This window comes from Emydura macquarii, unplaced genomic scaffold (assembly GCF_026122565.2).
Source record: "Emydura macquarii macquarii isolate MOO-44397 ecotype Brisbane River unplaced genomic scaffold, CSIRO-AGI_Emac_v2 contig_3080, whole genome shotgun sequence".
NCBI classification, from domain to species: domain Eukaryota; kingdom Metazoa; phylum Chordata; order Testudines; family Chelidae; genus Emydura; species Emydura macquarii.
The window spans coordinates 6,872,391-6,890,445 of NW_027133217.1; the positions used below are offsets into that span (position 1 = coordinate 6,872,391).

The following is an 18,055-nucleotide window of genomic DNA, read 5'->3' on the forward strand; positions in this document are numbered from 1 at the left end:
GGATGGGGGCTCAGCACTTTCCCAAAACCAGGCCCCTCACAAGCCATCCCCTGCTGGGCATCCGAAATTGCTAGTCACTTTCAACAAGCTGGGCCTCGGTGTCTGGACCTCAGTTGCCATGGGGCGGGGGATGGGTCTCTTTAATGAGGATAGCTTGTGACTCTTAGTCGAGGTCTTTCATTGGCCAGTAGCACAGTCAGGTGACTCCCTCAGGTTCACGTCCCGAAGCTCCTCCCACAATACGGAAGAAGCGGACAACAGTATAGGTTTGCAGAATGGCAATTTATTGTGCAGAGGAGCCCTGGTGAGCAGCACTGAAACAGCCGCTAAGCGGTAGGGAGCAGCAGATGCGCTGAAGCGGTTCAGATTCCTATAAGCCTTGCTTCCGGTGGTGCTTGCAGGGGAGGAGAAATGGAGCCACGGCTGGGTCTGGCAGAATTGGTTCGCCTTCATCTCCTCCCTGTCTGGGTCATGTTAGCCAATCAACTTGAGACCGGTAGCAACGATTTGCCAGCGATTTCGACGAACAAACCCACCAATTTTTCTCCTCCATCTACCCCAGCGGCCCCGTGTGACAACAGTAGGCTAGAAAGAAAAGAGGTCCGGGTGAGCATCTCCACGCAGACGGATACTGGCTCCTACAGCTCAGGACTATAAAATGGATAGAGAACTGGCTAGAGCATAGGGCTCAACGAGTAGTGATCAATGGTTCCATGTCTAGCTGGCAACCGGTCACAAGCGGAGTGCCCCAGGGGTCGGTCCAGGGGCCAGTTTTGTTCAACATCGTCATTAATGGGGTAGATTGCACCCTCAGCAAGTCTGCGGATGACACTAAGCTGGGGGGAGTGGTAGATACCCTGGAAGGTAGGGATAGGATACAGAAGGACCGAAACAAACTGGAGGATTGGGCCAAAAGAAATCTAATGAGGTTCAGCAAAGAAAAGTGCAGAGTCCTGCACTTAGGAAGAAAGAATCCCATGCACAGCTACAGACTGGGGACCGACGAGCTGGGCAGCAGCTCTGCAGAAAGGGACCTGGGGGTAACAGTGGATAAAAAGCTGGATATGAGTCAGCAGTGTGCCCTGGTTGTCAAGAAGGCTAATGGCATATTGGGCTGCATTAGTAGGAGCATTGCCAGCAGGTCACGGGAAGTGATTATTCCCCTCTATTCGGCATTGGTGAGGCCGCATTTAGAATATTGTGTTCAGTTTTGGGCCCCCCACTACAAAAAAGATGTAGACAAGTTGGAGAGAGTCCAGCGGAGGGCAACAAAAATGATGAGGGGGCTGGAGCACAGGACTTATGAGGAGAGGCTAAGGAAACTGGGCTTGTTTAGTCTGCAAAAGAGAAGAGTGAGGGGGATTTGATAGCGGCCTTTAACTACCTGAAAGGGGGTTCCAGGGAGGATGGAGCTAGGCTGTTCTCGGTGGTGGCAGATGACAGAACAAGGAGCAATGGTCCTGTTTTAGGCTCGCGGGGTAGGAGGCGTTTGCCAGCAGGTGAGTTGGACATGTGTCCTGGGGACGCTTCTGCTGTGTGAAACACCTGGCCAGGATCTCCGCGAGGGAAACCCTCAGCCCTGCCTCAGTCCAGCCGTGCGCAGAGAGGAGCCGACTAGGTCACTCACCTCCTCGGATGTCTCCTCGCATTTGATAATGGCGGCGGGCGGGTCCTGTTCTGTGGAGAAGAATCCAGAGCAGTCTTTGACGAGCTGCAAGGGAGAGAAAAGAGACCTCAGCCTCTCGCTGTCAGGGCGCGCTGGCAGGCGGGCCACTCGCGTGTGGAGAGCGGCTTCCCAAGGGGGTTGTGGTCAATAGTTCAGCGGGAGGCTGGGAGGCTCGGCCTGGGGCCTGGTTTGGACATCATACCGGATCAGGACCCCACTGTGCGAGGCACTGTAAACACACAGACCAGGGAGATGGTCCCTGCCCCGGGGAGCTTACAGTCCTTGTAACTCTTGCTCGTGTTCAGTGGGGCCTGACTTTGAGAGCAAAACCTATGGGTTTCTTGTTCTCCAGCTGGGTGTGGGGCAGAATCTGGCCTATAGAGAACAGCCTGTGTGTAAATGTAGATATAAACAAGGAGAGATTGAGCCAAAATCTACACTCAGTTGAGCCGCGTGAGGCTGGATATCTGGTGGGGCAGGGGATGCTTACAGAATAAGAAGCCTGGTCTTGCAGTTAAAGTGCTGGGCTGTGATTCAGGACAGCTGGGCTGAATTCTCCACTCTGCCGCTGACCTGGTACCCACCAGGGAATCAGAGATCAGAGCTCTCCCTCTCGGCCAGCCTTCACCTCTCTTCTCTATTTACATTGCCAACTCTTTCGGGCAGGGACTGGCTGACTGTGTCTATGCACCACCTGACAGCGTGGGGACCTGACCTTATTACGGACGTCAAAGGGCCAGTGTACCACAAATAATATAATACCCGCGGTTCATCCCCCTCTGCTCTGACTTCAGTGAGGGTTCCCCAGTAGAACGGTGTCCCAGCTGACAACAGCCAGCCAGGCATTAAAAACTGTGCAGTCCTATAAACGGTGGTTGGAATAATGAAAGTATATTGTTTGTGACACTGAGGTAAAGATCAGTAGGCAGGCCCTGTCTCATAGCATCCGGTCTTCCTTCAATTCTCTGCTGGAAACACACATTTTCTGTGAGGTCTGGGGAGCTGAGAGATGCTGTTGGTTAACTCAAGGTGCGGTTGTGTGATTAGTGAGATAGAAGAGCAGCTGGAGAGGTCGCTGTGCAGTGAGTATCCTTACCCCATCTTCTTTGTATTCACACTGGCTGAAGTCGCGTTTCTCTGTTATCGGGCACACTGACTCTTTAACAGTGAATGTCAGCGGCTGGATCGTTTTAGAAGACGAGTCCTAGGAAGAAATTCAGTGAAAGAACAAAATGAACATTCCTGGTGAGCAAAGAGGCCCCAGGCTCCACTTCGGCCTTGTAATTATTTTTCTTTTCTGTTACAGTGTTGCCTGGAGATCTAGATTGGTCTCAGAGCCGCACTGTGCTAGGTGCTGGTCACACACATATGTGAGTGTGCTCTACATTTCTTGCCCTAAAGAGATTCCGGTCTAAGCAGAATGTAAGTATTGACTTGTTCCAGCCTCCTGAAGTAATACGCTATTAATAATCATTCTTAGCTGTTCTCTAGGGCTTTGCGTAGTTAAAATGCTGTTCAGACATTAACCCAGGAATGTAACATCATGTGCTATGGGCTAGCTCTGGTGTCTTAATGGGACCACTTGATGATGACATGTTCTGTTCTTTCCTTCTGAAGCACCTGGCATTGGCCACTGTCGGAAGACAGGATGCTGGGCTAGATGGACCCAGTATGGTGTTTTTATAAATAATATATTATTCAGGTCCCTCAGGAAAGAATATTGCTGAGCACTCTGTTGCCACTTAATAAATCATGATAATAAGAAATTAACAGTGTTTTAAAATTAAATCTTTTTTCTCCATAGCACTAAATTTGGAATTTTCTGCACAAGGTGACCCAGGGAGCCCATTTAATTCCAAGAGTTTCTCCTCTTAAACCATTTGAAACTTTCCAATACCATATCTTTTAATGACCAGTACTCAGTATTTAGTTGGAAAGGCTCAGAACCCAGACAAAAGAAAAAAAGAAATCCAAAACCCCAGAACAGCACATGCATATATATTTTTTAAAATAATGATTTTTAAGCCAATCCCATGATTATTTCAGTGCTGACTCATTCTCTTTGAACACGTCCAGCTGGCCGCCTTTGTGCTAGGCGCTGTACAAACAGAGTGAGACAGTCTTTGCCCCCAAATTGCTCACAGTAGAACACAAATGGAAACCATTCTCTGCTTGCTGAATCTGAATGAACTGCTGGTTTCAGAGACTTCATCTGTAGTGGCACCAGGAAGCTGCAGTGTGGTGATAAGGGGAAATATCCGCATGCCTGTTAGCCTGCCCCTATTTCACCCCCTCTTTGAAACCATTTTGGCCATGCTGCTTACAGTGACTGGAGCTGACCTGTCTACAAATTCCCTGTTGTTCCCCTTCCACAGCCTCTGCCTCCCTGGGTTATGAGCAGGGACCGTCTCCCTTGAGTGTCTGCAAAGTACCTGGCCCAGAGCCGGCAGCACCAGAAATCGGTCAGGGATAATAACCGCCAGGGTGCAAATACCAGACCGGAGGTACAGGAGCCTAGCGTCAGCGGGCAGAGCTTCCCCACTGCCCTGCTCTAGGAGTTCAAGCGGCATCAGACATACGCAGGGATTCCCCAGGCCACTCACCCAGTCTGGCTGGGGCTCAGCTTCCAGGAGCCGATAGGCCAGAGTTGTGCCCGGCTGTTCGTTGTACACCCGGACTGCAGCTACAATCGCCTCCTCGTGGGTTGGCAGCGCGATTGACGATGGCGCGGGGGTTGCGGTGACCAGCCCAACGATCAGCAGGACCTTCAGGCAGGTCTCCATCCTGTGTCCCAGGGGATACAGTGCGAGCTGGGCGCGTAGCCCCGTCCCTCCCGGGGGAAGCCCTTTTATAGGCTGCCTCCTCCATGTGCGCTAGTGCCTCATTGGCTGCCTGCTTCGGCCCGCCCTGTGTCGGGGGCTGTTCGCCATTGATCTGCAGGACGTTCCCATTGGCCCGGTGGGGAGATGGGTCAGGGGAAAGGAGGAATTTTTACAATAAATTGCTGAAATTGTGTGCACCGATTGCAAAACACCCGTAGTGGTGGCGGGGCGGGGGAGACCAGGGACTTCTGCATTGGGAAAGGCCGAGGTACGTGTCTTAATTCTGTTGGGCCAGATCCTCAGCTGGTATAAGTTGCCATAGCTCCATTGGCTTTCATGGATCTCTGCTGACTTACGGCACTAGGAGACGTGTCCCCTAAAGTCCAGAGCTTTACCCATCCGCTCGCAGTCTCGAAATCACCTCACCAGCATTCCCCGAGAGCCACTCAGAGGGCACAGGGCGCTGCTTCTGGTGGTGCCCCCACTACATCCCAGAGGAACCTACAGTGCATGGAGACTGGGTACATACACACCGGACAGGCCCATGTGCTCTTCTGTGTCCCGAGCGCTGGTGCGCCCCATGTCCAATAGGAGAACCCTGTTCCAAAGCCTGAGACGCTTCCTAGAAGTCAGCCTGACCCAGCTCTTCTTAACGGTATCCCGTTGCTCCTGGCCATACGCCAGAACCCACCTTTCCTAAGGAATCCCCCTCTCCTGGGGCTAACTCCTTTGCAGGCTGCTATGTTTTTTCCTTATCCCGTATTCACAATTGGGCAGTTTTCGGTGAATGTGGCTGTGTCCCTCCCCAAGCCAATCTGAATTAATTTTGAGCGTCTCATTTTGCGAGACACTGTCTCAGGTGTGTTACCAAGAGCCAGTTGTATCACATCAGCCACTTCCTCTTCATCCACTGGTCCTGCGGTTCTGTCAAGAACAGCCATCTGTCAGATCTCTTCCTCTGTGTGATTAGAGCACTGTCTCTCTTTGTCCTCTGGGTGGGGCGCTCACAATACTTTCCCTCCCATGAAAACTACACCAGACCGTGTGGACGATATTGCTGGCTATGAAGTCCCCTTGGTCAGGAGTCTGCTGTGGGATAAGAACAGGAAGTCTCAGGATGCAGTTTTTCTTCAGCTCATTTCTTGCACACGCTGGCTGACCGTTTGGGTACAGTTTTGTAATCCAGGCAGGAGGGATTGGGTTTGTAACTGACAATTCCATCCTTCCCTGTGCGGTATTGGGTGGCAGGGTGCTCGTATCACATGCTTCTCTGTCTGTTAGTAGCTGAAATACGAGAAATTCTTGACGTGTCTTATAATGCTCCCCTGTTAACCTGTCTGTCCCTCGAGTCATCATAGGTTTTAACTGGTTTATTATCATTACATTGAATTGTTGTAACACCTTCATCACAAAACCATCCTTTCTCTAGCCCAACTTTCACGCTCAGCCCCCGCGAGTGCCTCTTGCATGTGCCTTCCTGGGATTTAGTTCAGATGCAAACTTGTGCTTGAGTCACAGTTACGATGCTGGTTAATGGAATATGGCCCCGTAGTTTGCAAAGAGCATCGAATGCTTGTATGAACTCAGCCTGGTCACATTATCCCCCCGGGCCTCAGCTTTAAATAATGATCCTTCCATGTCACCCACTCACGTTGTGTGTTGCCTGGTTTGATTGTACGTTCCCAAGGCAGGCACTGTCTCTTACTATCGTATGCAGTGTAACTAGCACTGTGGTTCCCTGATCTTGGTTGGAGCCTGTAACTCCATTGAATTCTGGTTGTTCTGAGGGTTCAGTTACAGAACTAGGTTTTCATACTGATCAGCCAAGGCACTCAGATGATAACGAGGGTCCCTGAAGGCCTGTGGGTTTATGAGCCTGCCGAGTTTTGCAGTCTCTTTCCTGAAGCTGCTTCTGTAACAAGCGGCTCCTTTCATATCTTTCAGGTGGCACAATGATTTCTGCCTGTAACTGTGCAGCAGAAGCCCGCTTCATTGAACTCCACGTATCCTGGACCTCCTGCTGACCTGAAATCTGGGGATGTCCTCTAGGTTTGCTCCACACGACTAAAAAAAAGTGACTGGCAACTTTTGCAGTATCAGTGACTAGGGCATTAATGAAAAACACGCGCATTATTACTGGGAAATTTGATGTTCTCGCTCTGGCTCAGTGCCTCCCTCTAAGAGGCGTGAGTAATTAGGACTGGCCAGAAAACAATCGTTCAGTTTCACAAAAGAAAATTGAGGCTTCAGAATTTGTTTTCCTTCCACAGTGGAATGAAATCAAGACTTCTGAAAATTTTCATCAAAAAACAAACAATAACAAAAAAGCCCAATAAACCTCATCTTCTGGGTGTTTTTCCTCCAGGTGTTCTACCTAGATTACCTTGTGCTCTTAGTTATCCCAGTCAAATGCACCTGCTTTCCTCCAAATCTCTCCCTAACCCTGTCCTGGTTCTGCATGTCAGCCCCTCCTTAATTTGCCATCCTAGCCTGGCCCAAGTAAGTCTCCTTGAAGCACTAGCCTTCTTGTTCAGTTCCTGTGCTCTGTGGGCCAGACTCAGACACACCTCCACTGGGAGCTGCTCCGCTCACAGATCTGACTGCTGAGGCATCGCAAATTGCCCCATGTGGGCGGTACAGGGGGTTTTAAGCTTCAGGATATTGACAATTGAACCAAAGTCCATTGAAGTCACTGGACAGACCCCCATTCATTTCACAAGGCTTCAGATCAGGCCCGTGCTGACTTGTGCCATTTTTGCCCACATGGTTTCAGGGATACAGACACACAATCAGGCCTTAATTTGGCTCCAGGGGGTCAGACCACAGAATAAATGGAAGATAATCAGCTGTGACGTTTACAGCTATTCCAAAACGCAACGAGGGAGCTGCCCAGCTCCTTTGAGAAACGCACTTGGAAGCCCATCATATGTGTTCCTGAAGCGTTGCTGCCAACCTTCCTAGTTTTCACACAGTCCTAGACGTTACGGCCAGCAGGGACCATTGTGGTCAGCTAGTTTGACCTGCTGCAGAACATACGACAGGCCAAAGAACCTCAGCCAATCATTTCTGCATCAAGCCTGTAACTTCTGTTTGTGTGAGAGCATCTCTTTTAGAAAGAGATCCAGTCCGGATGGAAAGCCTGCAAGTGACGGAGCACCCAGCACCTCCCCAGGTAAGTGGTTCCTGTGGTCAATTACACTCGCTGTTAAAATTGTGCACCCTATTTCTATTCTGAACATTGAGAGAGCTACAACTTTTAGACCCCAATCTTGCAATCAGCTCTGCACAGACAGTCTGCTGTGTCCACATGGACCCTGTTGAAGACAGTGGGGTTCCACACAGATGCCAGGGTCTGTCTGTCTGCACATGAGTGCGGGACTGGAGTCTCATTTACCACAAAACAGAAATGGGCTAGGAGACCCCCATTCCAGTGATCAGCCCACTGGGGACGTTACCCAACTCACTTCTGCTTTCTGCATTTGCAAAAGCAATACCAGAGCATTTGGAAAGCAAACCTGCAACTTCCATAACATTGCAGCGCTGTGTAGGGGAGGACGGGAGATCCATTGTGGATAACCTCCGTCCTTCGCTCCGGCCGTTTGAAGCAGTGGTCTCTAGTAGCAGAGTTTATCCTACATTGTACGTATCCAGCCATTGCCTAATCAACCCTCCCAGCACACTCCAGTGAAGAGGGTCTAGATAAGGGTTATAGGCCCCATTTCGGGGCACGCCTGGCACTCATGCCACTTAATTTTGCCTCGCCTGTATAATCCAGAGCCTGACCAAAGAAAGAGTCTTCACTTCTCTGTAGGACAAAGCACGGACTGTCCAGCACAAGACACCACACACACACGCGTGTCTCTAGGATTTGAGGAGTAGGGACAGAGGGCAGAAAGACCCTGGGCTTCTTGGAGTTGTGATGTGTAACTGTGCAGCACCACGTGGGCTGCGCCAGAGACGGGAACCCCAAGGCTTACGAGTTCTGCAGCTCCTGGGCTTGCATCCACCAGGCAGACAGCCGCGGGGCCACAACCCCCAGATCTTCCCGGCTCTCTGCCGCAAAACTGGAGGCCCTGGGAGCCCAAGATCTCAACAGGGCTCAGTTCCTGGCTCCACAGCATTCCCAGGTCTGGCTTGTTGATTTCACTAGGGTGAGCAGGGCATGCAGGTAAACGTGTCCCAGTCTGATCAGGGGCACAGGGGCACTGTGGAACGTCTACCGAGTAGGGTGCATGACTGCTAGCTTCCCAACCCTCCTGCTCCGCCAGTCACTCTCATGCGCCAAACTCAACGAGGTGTTCGGCCCTCAAACGACAAGGGAGCGTTGCCCCGGGTTGGAGGCCCAGGACAATCTGAGTTGCTTGACCACAGTCCTACAGCCCTAGCACAGCTTCCATTGCTTGCTTGGCTCTTCTGACCCCTGTAGCAGGACATCTTCCGGCTGGCAGAGATGACGAGGACTGCTGAGTAACCTGGCAGATGGCTCCGTTTCTGCACACCACAGCAGGTAACAAGACAACGTGTGCTTGCAGCTGTGCATAGGTAATGGGGATGGGAACAACCAGTTGTTCTTGGTGAAACGTTCCAGAAGGGTAGCCGTGTGAGTCTGTTACAGCAAAACCAACGAGGGACCTGTGGATGCATCTGACGAAGTGGGGTGCAGCCCACGAAAGCTTATGCCCACGGAAATGTGTGAGTCTTTAAGGTGCTACAGAACTCAGGTTATCCTTGAACGGCTGGGGGGGACACTTTTTCATTGCCAAGGGACGTACTTTTACACCGCCCCTCCTGTCACCAGGTGTTGTTTTGACCCAATTATCATGGTGAGAATGGAATGTAGTTAAGGGTGAAAAACCTAATGTAGGTAATTAGCATATATGATAATGAGGTCATTAGGTGAAAGCTGTTTATGGAATAGTATAAGAAGTAATTATTTAGACAAAGGGGGATGCTCCATCAACACCTGACTCCGCGGGAGGTGCTGCCGGTCGGACCAGAGGCCACTGACTCCCTGGCAGGGCCCCTGAAGAAACCAGTCCTGTATACGGCCTTCTGAGTGACTGCTCAGCTCTCTGGGCTTAGTGCATACGCTATAGTGGAGTTAGTTTTAGGCTTTGTATTCAAGGAGTATATCTATAGAAAACCTGGCACATTAAACCTCATTGATCTGCACGTCGGGCGTACCGGGTCTCACTGGTCTCCACACTGATCACCGAGTGTCCAGTATCACCAACCAGGAGTGTGTGTAGCAGTCCGAAATGGATGCACACACTGGTCAGGCCAGCTTCCTCCCTCCCCCCCACTGTCTACCCATAACGGGCACCTTCGCCAGCAGATATTTCTGCAGAAGGCAGCGTGATCGGCTGGGCCTTTACCAGGCCCCGCTTGGGCTTTTTCAGAGTCTCTTTCCCTTCTAAAGTCCTTCCCCCTTTTGGGAACCTTACTGCGGGCTTGCCGGACTCACGGGTAGAGGGACCTTCTGATTAAGGGGATGGTCACTCGTTGACTTTATGAGACTCTCTAGCGGTCCGGCTTGTTTTTGGCCGGTAGGTACGGCTAAACCCCAGGTCGGGGTTTAATCTTTGAGCTCTCTGGGGCCATCGGCTGGTGCCTTGTCCGGCGAGTCCTCGCGGGTGGCAGACGTTTACACGCCGTCTCCCGCTCAGTGACTCGATTACAAGAGCCAGTGAACTCTGAGCCACAGCCGCTCTGCTGCTGCCTGCCACCTCTCCCCAGGAGGAGCTCGCCCTTGTTGGCGTGTTTCCTTTCAGCGGCGCAGGCACTGCCCGGGGGCCTCGTTTAGGGTGACCAGAACGCCAATGTGAAAAGTCGGGCTGGGGATAGGGGCTAACAGGCGCCGATGTACGAAAACGCCCCGAATAGCGGGACTGTCCCTACAAAATCGGGACCTCTGGTCACCCTTGGCTAGTCGGGGCTGGCTGAGCCCAGAGGGGCGCGTTCGCCGTCTCCGGAGAGCATGTGCCACCGCAGGATGCACCAGTGGTCAGGAAAACCCGGGGGCACAAGCAGGTCCCGCAAGGTCAGAGCAACAAGCGAGGGCGCCCCGGCAGGGCGCTAGGACGGCACGTCCCGGGGCTGCCTGCTCCTGCTGGTGGGTCACTGTGACCACAGCAACCCCCACTTTGGCCGCTCAGCAGCATCGCTGGAGCTGAGGGGGAAGACGGCGTTTGCGTTCCCTGTCTCCATCTTTTGGGCTCTTCTCCTTGATGTTATTGTTAGCCCATCACTTCCCCAGGCCCTCATGTAATAGCCACCACCCCGACGCCCCGGGCGGTAGTCCCACAAGGCCAGATACAGAACTGCGGGGCGGGGGCAGGGCTGGACCAGCCGGGGCTCCTGGCAGAGACGGAGGGCACCCAGGACTGACACAGCTGGGACGGCTGCACGTCAGGGCTGATGTGTCCTGGTGGCGCTGGGGGAGGAAGGCCCGGGACGGAGGAGCCGAGGCACTGCAGAGCAGCAGTGAGGTGCATTGGTGAAGGTGCTGGCGGGGCTCAGGACTGGATTAGCAGGGATTGTTGCCGGTCAGGGGTCCCGTGGCAGAGCAGCGTAGGAGCAGACTGTATCCGGGGAGACCTGTGCAGAGACAGCCCCTTGCAGACAAGTTTCGTAGGCCCTGAGGACCAATAAGTGGCTGAGCAGACAGCAAACAGGTGCTCCACTCCATGTGTAACTACCCTGAACGAGCACGGGAGCTGGCTGGGAAATGCCCCGGGGGCAGCATCCGAACCAGGTTAATGGACGAGTGTACGGTCATAGACGTCACCGGGTTTTAACTGAGTCGAGGGCCAGCCGTCCAGTGGGAGGGACAAAGCGAATCAGACGACCAGACAGAAGAACGTTCATGGCGGGAGAGCCCTACACGGCACTGATGGCTTCTGTGGGACTGCAGGGATGCATAGCCCCTGGGCCGGCCCTGCATCCAGGGGTGACGTTTACCTGGCGAGGCCATGAAGGGGGTGACGTTACTGTCTATAATCTGAAGGGGGAGGCATGACACGTTTCTGTTACACGCTGTGTGTGCCTGAGCCATGCTGGGGTCGAGCAGATCAGATCAGATTAGATTAGATTAGATTACATTAGTCAGTGTGTTTCGATTGCCCGTTCTTAGCCACCACCCTGGCGTTTGTGTTTGAGAATAGCTGTAAATAGCACAGCCGAGGCTCTTCAATTCACTCTAGCGCTTGATCTGCCGGAGCCAGATTAAGACCTGAGTGGGTGTCCGTAACCCTAGAGAAGCCATGTGGGGCAAAAAGGGCACAAATCAGCAAGGGCCCGGTCTGAAGCCTGTGGAAATCAGCGGGCGGCAGCCCAGTGGCTTCATTGAGCATTAAATCAGTTCCCAAGACCCTGACGCTGCAGCTCCCCTGCGCTGCCCACATGGGGCAATTAGAGCCGTGTCTGCAGTCCGAGCTGTGAGTGGAGCAGCGCCCAGTGGCGGTCTCTCTCTCTCTCTCTCTCTCTCTCTCTCTCTCTCTGAGTTTGCCCCGCAGCGCACAGGAACTGAGCGTGCAGGGCTAGTTCTTCAGCATGACTGTGACGAGGCTGAGACGAGGCTGGTAAATTCGGAAGGGGCTGGAATTCAGGACTAGGATAGCGGGCGAGGGAGAGACGCGGAGGAAAGCAGTTGCTACCAACTGGAATAAAACCTTCGCACAGGGTGAGCGAAGTGGTATATCTGAGGACTAGTCTGCCAAGGGAAGGGGAGGGAATCCCACTGCTGAAACTAGACCGGGAAAGGCACGGAGGTGTCCGCTACCTTGTAGGGAACAACCATGCCCTGGCAGGGGGTGACAGATTAAATGTCCTAGTGCCTGGTTGAGCAAAGCCTCTCTCTTCAGGGCAGCACTTCATTGACTTCATTGACACCTAAGCATGGGATCATCCTTAAGTTCCTGTTTTATTGCTTGCCTTAACTGGGCCCTGTCCAAGTTACGTGATGACTGGGCAGCTGAGCACAGAAACCGAACTGAAGTGTTTCTTATGGATCGTTGCAAGGAAAAAGCAGCCAAGTCAAATAGATCAGCTGGTTATTTGAATTTATTCATGCAGGGCTAAGAGAGTGCCAGGAGCTGTACGGGTAGGGCGACAGAGTCCATGCTCCTGCGAGTTTACAGCCTAAACTGACAACATCCAGGTGCGGATCTGCAGGAACCTTCAGACGTGTTGGGACCTCAGTCGATTGCAACAGCATCTTTGGATGTGACTGTACGAAACCCTAACTTCTGTGAGAATGAACCCTACCCCCCCAATACAGCTGGGAGAGGCGAGTGTGTGTCTAGGACCCCTGCCAAAGGTTAAGGGGCGACTGGGAAGCCCGATGCAGTGCGAAATACTGGCTCTGTCTCATGGGACATATCAGTATCGGCTTCCTCTCCGAAGCAGGAACCGAAAGCCTGACCCAAACCCCACTGAAGTCAATGGAAAGTCGCCCTCTGGCTTTGTTGGGCTTTGGACCCGGCCCATAAACGGTGAGTGTTTTAACCATCTTCCTACGTACCTAGCCACCGAGCCACTGGCTGTGACAGAGGGGCCTGCGGCTCCCTCTTCCCAGCATTTTCCACCCCAATTCCTCATGCGGCCCGTCTGGCGTCAGAGCCCAGGGGGCTTTTGCTGGCACTGGGCACCTGGAGATTCACAGAGGCAGGCAGGAGGCCTTGGGGCGAATGTTACTCTGAGGCCCGTCCCTGTGTTGCCTGGCTGTGTTCAATCTCTCTGTTTTAATCACTGGTTGAGGGAAGGACTCCTGCCGTTTAAAACCAACCCAAGGAAGCGCCGGAATGGGGGACAGTCTTTGAAGCGTCTTTCCTGCTTGCAGAAGCGTGGGAAGCTGGCCACCGTGGGAGACAGGACGCTGGCCTATCTGGATTGGGGGCTGGAGACCGGGTGGCCCTCCCTGCATCCTTGGTATCTGAGTCTCTTACAAGCCACTCGGAAGCTACGGGGGGGGAGGCTGGAACTGTAATGGGCTGCTGAGCTGTATAATGCTGTCTAGCCACTAGACGGTCTGTGTGCCAAATACCTTATTTCATACCTTCACCAGCCCCGGCAGTGCATTAAAGGGCCTTAGGATGAACACATCTGGTGGGCATAAGGAAGCTCTGCGGCCCGTGCACATCTGGTGCAGAACACGGCATGCCGCCAGGAGCAAACGAAGAACAGAAACGGAAGCAATAAAGGTTGCAGTGAGGCGAGAGTTGCGGAAGCTGCTGTGCGGAGGCTCCGGCCTCGTCCCGTCAGGCTATTCTTGTTCCACTGCCTTTGCCTTTGCCTTTGCCTCCGCCGTGGGCGATGAGCGTGTAAGAGCCAGTCCGGGGCCTGCCGCGGCGACGCCCGCGTCTCGGGCTCCTGGATCTCCGGACGCGAGCGTGCTAGAGGGAAAGGAAGACGGGAACGTTTCCGATACCGGCTCTGCAGCACTGGCCGTCACTCGGGATTTGCTGGGGAGGAGGGGGGCTCCTGCGACGACCCGTCGCTATGTTCTCGGCGCTGCCCTGTGTTGGGGGGGTCTAAGACAGGAGGACCAGCTTGGTCCCCTGCCCCCTGGCCAGGAGCTGGGTGCTTGGGGGAGGGGATGCTATAACTCTGGGTGCCCGGCGGGGGAAGGGAAAGCTGCTGCAGCTGCAGCCCTTGGATCCCCGCCAGGGAGAGACTGTTGCTTCTCTCTTCCTGGCTGAAGGATGATCCTGCACTACGGGGCCTGTCTGGGAGAGGTGGGACCTCCCTTGCGGGACAGCCAGAGCCTCTCTCTCCAGCCGGCCATCTCTTGGTCCCAGGTGGAGACGACACGGAGGTTTCGATTCCTCATACATCCCCGTGAGGTCTGGGCCCGGCAGGTGGGATCTCCAGGATTCAGCTGCCAGGCCGAGGGGGATCTCTAGTGGCTATGCCCCACCCGAACGCGGCGAGGCGCCCATCACTGAGCGATCCTCACGGTCTCCAGCCCCCACCCAGGGAGCCACCGGGGCAGACACGGTCCCCGCCCCGTCACCAGCCCCGCCTCCACGCGGAAGGCGCTGTCACCCGAGTGCAAGACCTACCTCCTCGCTCACCGCGTCGCAGCTGATGATGATGATGACGGGCGACTCTGGCTCGGTGGAGAAGAGCCCTGAGCAGTCTCTGACCACCTGCGGGGAGAGAGAGAACGGCTCAGGGGCCGAGTGTCGGGGCGGGAGGGAGGGCGGTTCGTGAGCCGCCTCTGGAGACGTGGGGACGCACCTGGCTGATGTCCTCAGCCGAGGTCACGGCGACACATCACGCAAGAGGCGGTGTGGCCTGGTACGAGAGGGCGAGATCGGGACAGCTGCATCCCGGGGGCAGTTAAAGCCCTTGGTGGTCTGCAAACACGGCTCCACGCAGAGCAGAGGCAAGAGTCTAGCCTGAAGGTGAGCACAGCTGGATGACCCTCGGGAGGGCCATGGTAGAGAGGATACGCTGCAAGCTCTGGAATAGGCAGACGGCAGGATGGGATGGAGGAGGGATGGACCACAGGCTGCAAACCAGTATTGGCAAAAGACAGGTGTTCACTCACGCTTTGAAAATGAATTCACCCCCACCCCTGTCTGGGTGTTCATCTCCAGCCAGAGGTCTTGGGCCCGCCTCTGCATCTCTTACTCCTCCTGAGTAGTGTTTACTCCCATGAGCAGCCCCCTGTATTTCAGCACAGAGCCTGTCACGCCACCCAAAGGGCCCCAGTGATGAACGTCCTACGCCTGCCATCCCGGGGGGCTGATCAGGGACCGCGGCAGCTGGGTGTTCGACAACAGAGGGCAGCGAGCAGGTGGCGGCATCTCCCGAGATGCTCATGGCTTACCCCATTGTCTCTGAAGCCACATTCAGTCCCGCGGAGGTTCTCGGACACCAGGCACGCAGTCTCTTTAATCGTGAACTTCAGCTTCTGCCGGGGGTTCGACGTCATGTCCTGAGGCAAAAATGAAAAAGCAGATTGGGATAAACTCTGACGGGGAGCAAGCCCCCGTCTGCCCGTGTCTGCAACGGCACCCACGCTCCACGCTCCACCTTATCTCAGTGGCCACAGGCTGTGCCTGGCATCGGCCGTGTGCTACCCCAACTTCCCCCTCTGCATTTAGCCAGCAAAAGCGGCCATGCATGGGGCTGCGTCGCAGCAGTTGTGCAGCCGCTGACGGACTACAGGACTACAGAGGCACTGGTCCAACTGTAGCGAGGCAGGAGGCAAAATCCCCACGTGTCACCCAGCTGACACCAGTGGGATTCCTCCAGTTTACACCAGGGTGAGCGAGAGCAGAATTTAGCCCCGTCGTTGCAATTTACAAATAAAATGAGTATCTTGTAAACACCGGTCACAGATGACAGGTGGGGAGCAGGTGATGCTGGGTTTAAATCTCCATAAATCTGCTTCCAACTGGCTCACTAGCTCCCTATTATATGGCAGCCAGCAGAGCAGTGTCCCAGGATGTATCCTATTGAGATGTCAGTTCAGACACACGTTGGCCACTAGGGGCCAGATAGACAAACATTTTGGATGGCAACTGCTCACCTAATTTGCACACCCCGTTACCGTAAGTGGGCGTGCAACCTGGACCAATGCACACACAAATGCCCCTGCTAGTAATGCAATTACCAGTTTGCACAAGCAATCCCGTGTGCAAATTAGCCTAGCACTTGCATCTGTGTTTTGCACAACCAAGTACTTGAACACCCGGCCCTTAATTAAAAACCTCCCTCTGACTGCATAGCTCTCCACTGGGAATCTCTCTATATTTCCAGGGGAGCTATGCACTCTATATAATATTAAGGTTTACCATGAATTTTTGCCTAGAGAGAAAACAATCCCTATCTCAACAAATCCTAGGAAAGGCTGCGCTATGACCCTTCATGTGAAATGGGCCTGGGTTGGCCTTACGAGGCGGGAAGCTGTGGTGTTATAACCTGGTGCGAATATCTCAGAGCGCAGAGGGTTGGTTTTGGAATGGATTGGGAGTTGGAGTGGAGGAGCTAGGAGCCTCTAATGTGCGGGTCTAATTCTGGGGCCTGATTTCAAGGCACAGCCAATACACCGTGCCATCAAGGGAGTGAATTGGTACTTACCCAGCCGGGCTGGGGGTCTGCTTTCAGGAGCCGGAAGGCATGGTCGATGCCCGACCCTTGGTTGTAGAAATCGACGGCCAGGGCAACGGCCTCCTCATAGCTCTGCGTCCTGTGTTGAGAAGGTGACGTGGTGACTGCTGCGGCCGCAGTGACCAGCAGCAGGAGGCTCCAGTCACGGTTCTCCATCGTCGGGCCCGTCTGAGGCAGTGCCAGCAGAGTGACACCCTGTCGCCCAAAAGAGGGAAGTCCTTTTATACCTCCCGCTGCGACGGGCAGATTAATGACTCACTGTTTGTGTCCTTCGGCTCCCCGGATACTGAGGCTTTTCCTCTTGTTACAGGAAATCTCCCTTGGCCAATCTGCTGCTGGGACGTGCAAAGTAAGAAGGTCAGCGCAGACCAGGGGCCTTGCTAAATGCGCTTCTTGCTTGGCGGGGGCAAGCCGTTGCAAAGAAAGAAGGAACAAGCGGACGTGCAGCTCCCCGCAACATGTTTGATTTATTGTTACCCCCTAAGTACCAGGGCGTGGGTCGGAGAGACACACCAGTGCGGCGTGGCACCACTTCTCCCCCCACGGCCAGCGTGGTCTATGCAATCTCCTCTGGCCTTTAAAACAAAAAGTACGGCCCTACCCCTTACGCTTTGCAAAGACACCTTCCGAGTGCGCCCCCCTGGGTGTGCCCGCTCTGCCCTTCCAGATGGGCCCTCTGCAGCAGTGTCTGCCTGAGCTTGCAGAGAGCCTGAAACAACAGCATGAAAGGCGTGTCCTGCCTCGTTCAATGCAGGGCCTGTTGACGAAGGGAGGGAAAAGCGTATGAAAAGCTGGGCGTGAGTGACACTGCACTTTGGCATCACGGGTGGGTGTTGCTTAGGAGATGCCACTTTCCCCCCCCCCAAGGGAAAGAAACTGAAAGGGGCCCTGTGATGGGACACACATACCCCATCCTGGCTTTAACAGGGTTAACAAGAGGCCAATTAACCCAGCCGGCTGCAGCTGGGAGGTGGGCCAGCCCCAGGAGTCCCAGCTGGGAGAGGAGTGGGGTGGTCGGACAAAGGCAGGACGTGGGGCGCAGGAAGAAGCTCTGCAATCACTCTCCGGGCCTCGGGAGTGCAGAGATCGGGAGGGTTGAGGAAGGAGCCTAGGGGAGGCATGGGCTCAGCTGAGGCGTCTGGTAAGAGGCCAAGAGAGACCTGGAGCAGCCTCTGGGAATGGAGCTGCGTCTGGTGAGGAGCCCTGATAATGAGGCAGGGGCTGGATTTGCAGGGAGAAACCCCAGGGAGAGGTTCCACTGGGGACTGGCCGGGAGAGGAAAATCAAGCCCGAGGAAGGCAGATGTGGATTTAAGTGCATGCTTTTGATTGGGGATTTTGCTGGGGAATTCCGGGGGGAGTCCTGCCAGTCCTGGCCCTGGCAGCAGGGTGAACTTCGGGAGCCCTGCTCACAGGCGTGGTAGGGAGAAGTCTAGGGAAACGAGCAG

The 18,055-nt window shown here is 54.2% G+C and overlaps 1 protein-coding gene across 1 annotated transcript; it reads right to left on the reverse strand.

Annotated features, from left to right (window-relative positions):
• Positions 1 to 474: 474 nt before the first annotated feature.
• On the reverse strand, positions 475 to 16,800 carry LOC137141507 (uncharacterized). The gene is made up of 8 exons (XM_067530394.1): positions 16,579 to 16,800; positions 15,323 to 15,430; positions 14,546 to 14,636; positions 13,358 to 13,368; positions 4,270 to 4,476; positions 2,763 to 2,870; positions 1,628 to 1,711; positions 475 to 585 (listed from the first exon to the last, which is right to left on the reverse strand). The coding sequence occupies exons 1-8, from the start codon at positions 16,762 to 16,764 to the stop codon at positions 475 to 477; spliced, it is 906 nt and encodes a 301-aa protein (XP_067386495.1). The 5' UTR covers positions 16,765 to 16,800.
• Between the last annotated feature and the right edge of the window lie 1,255 nt (positions 16,801 to 18,055).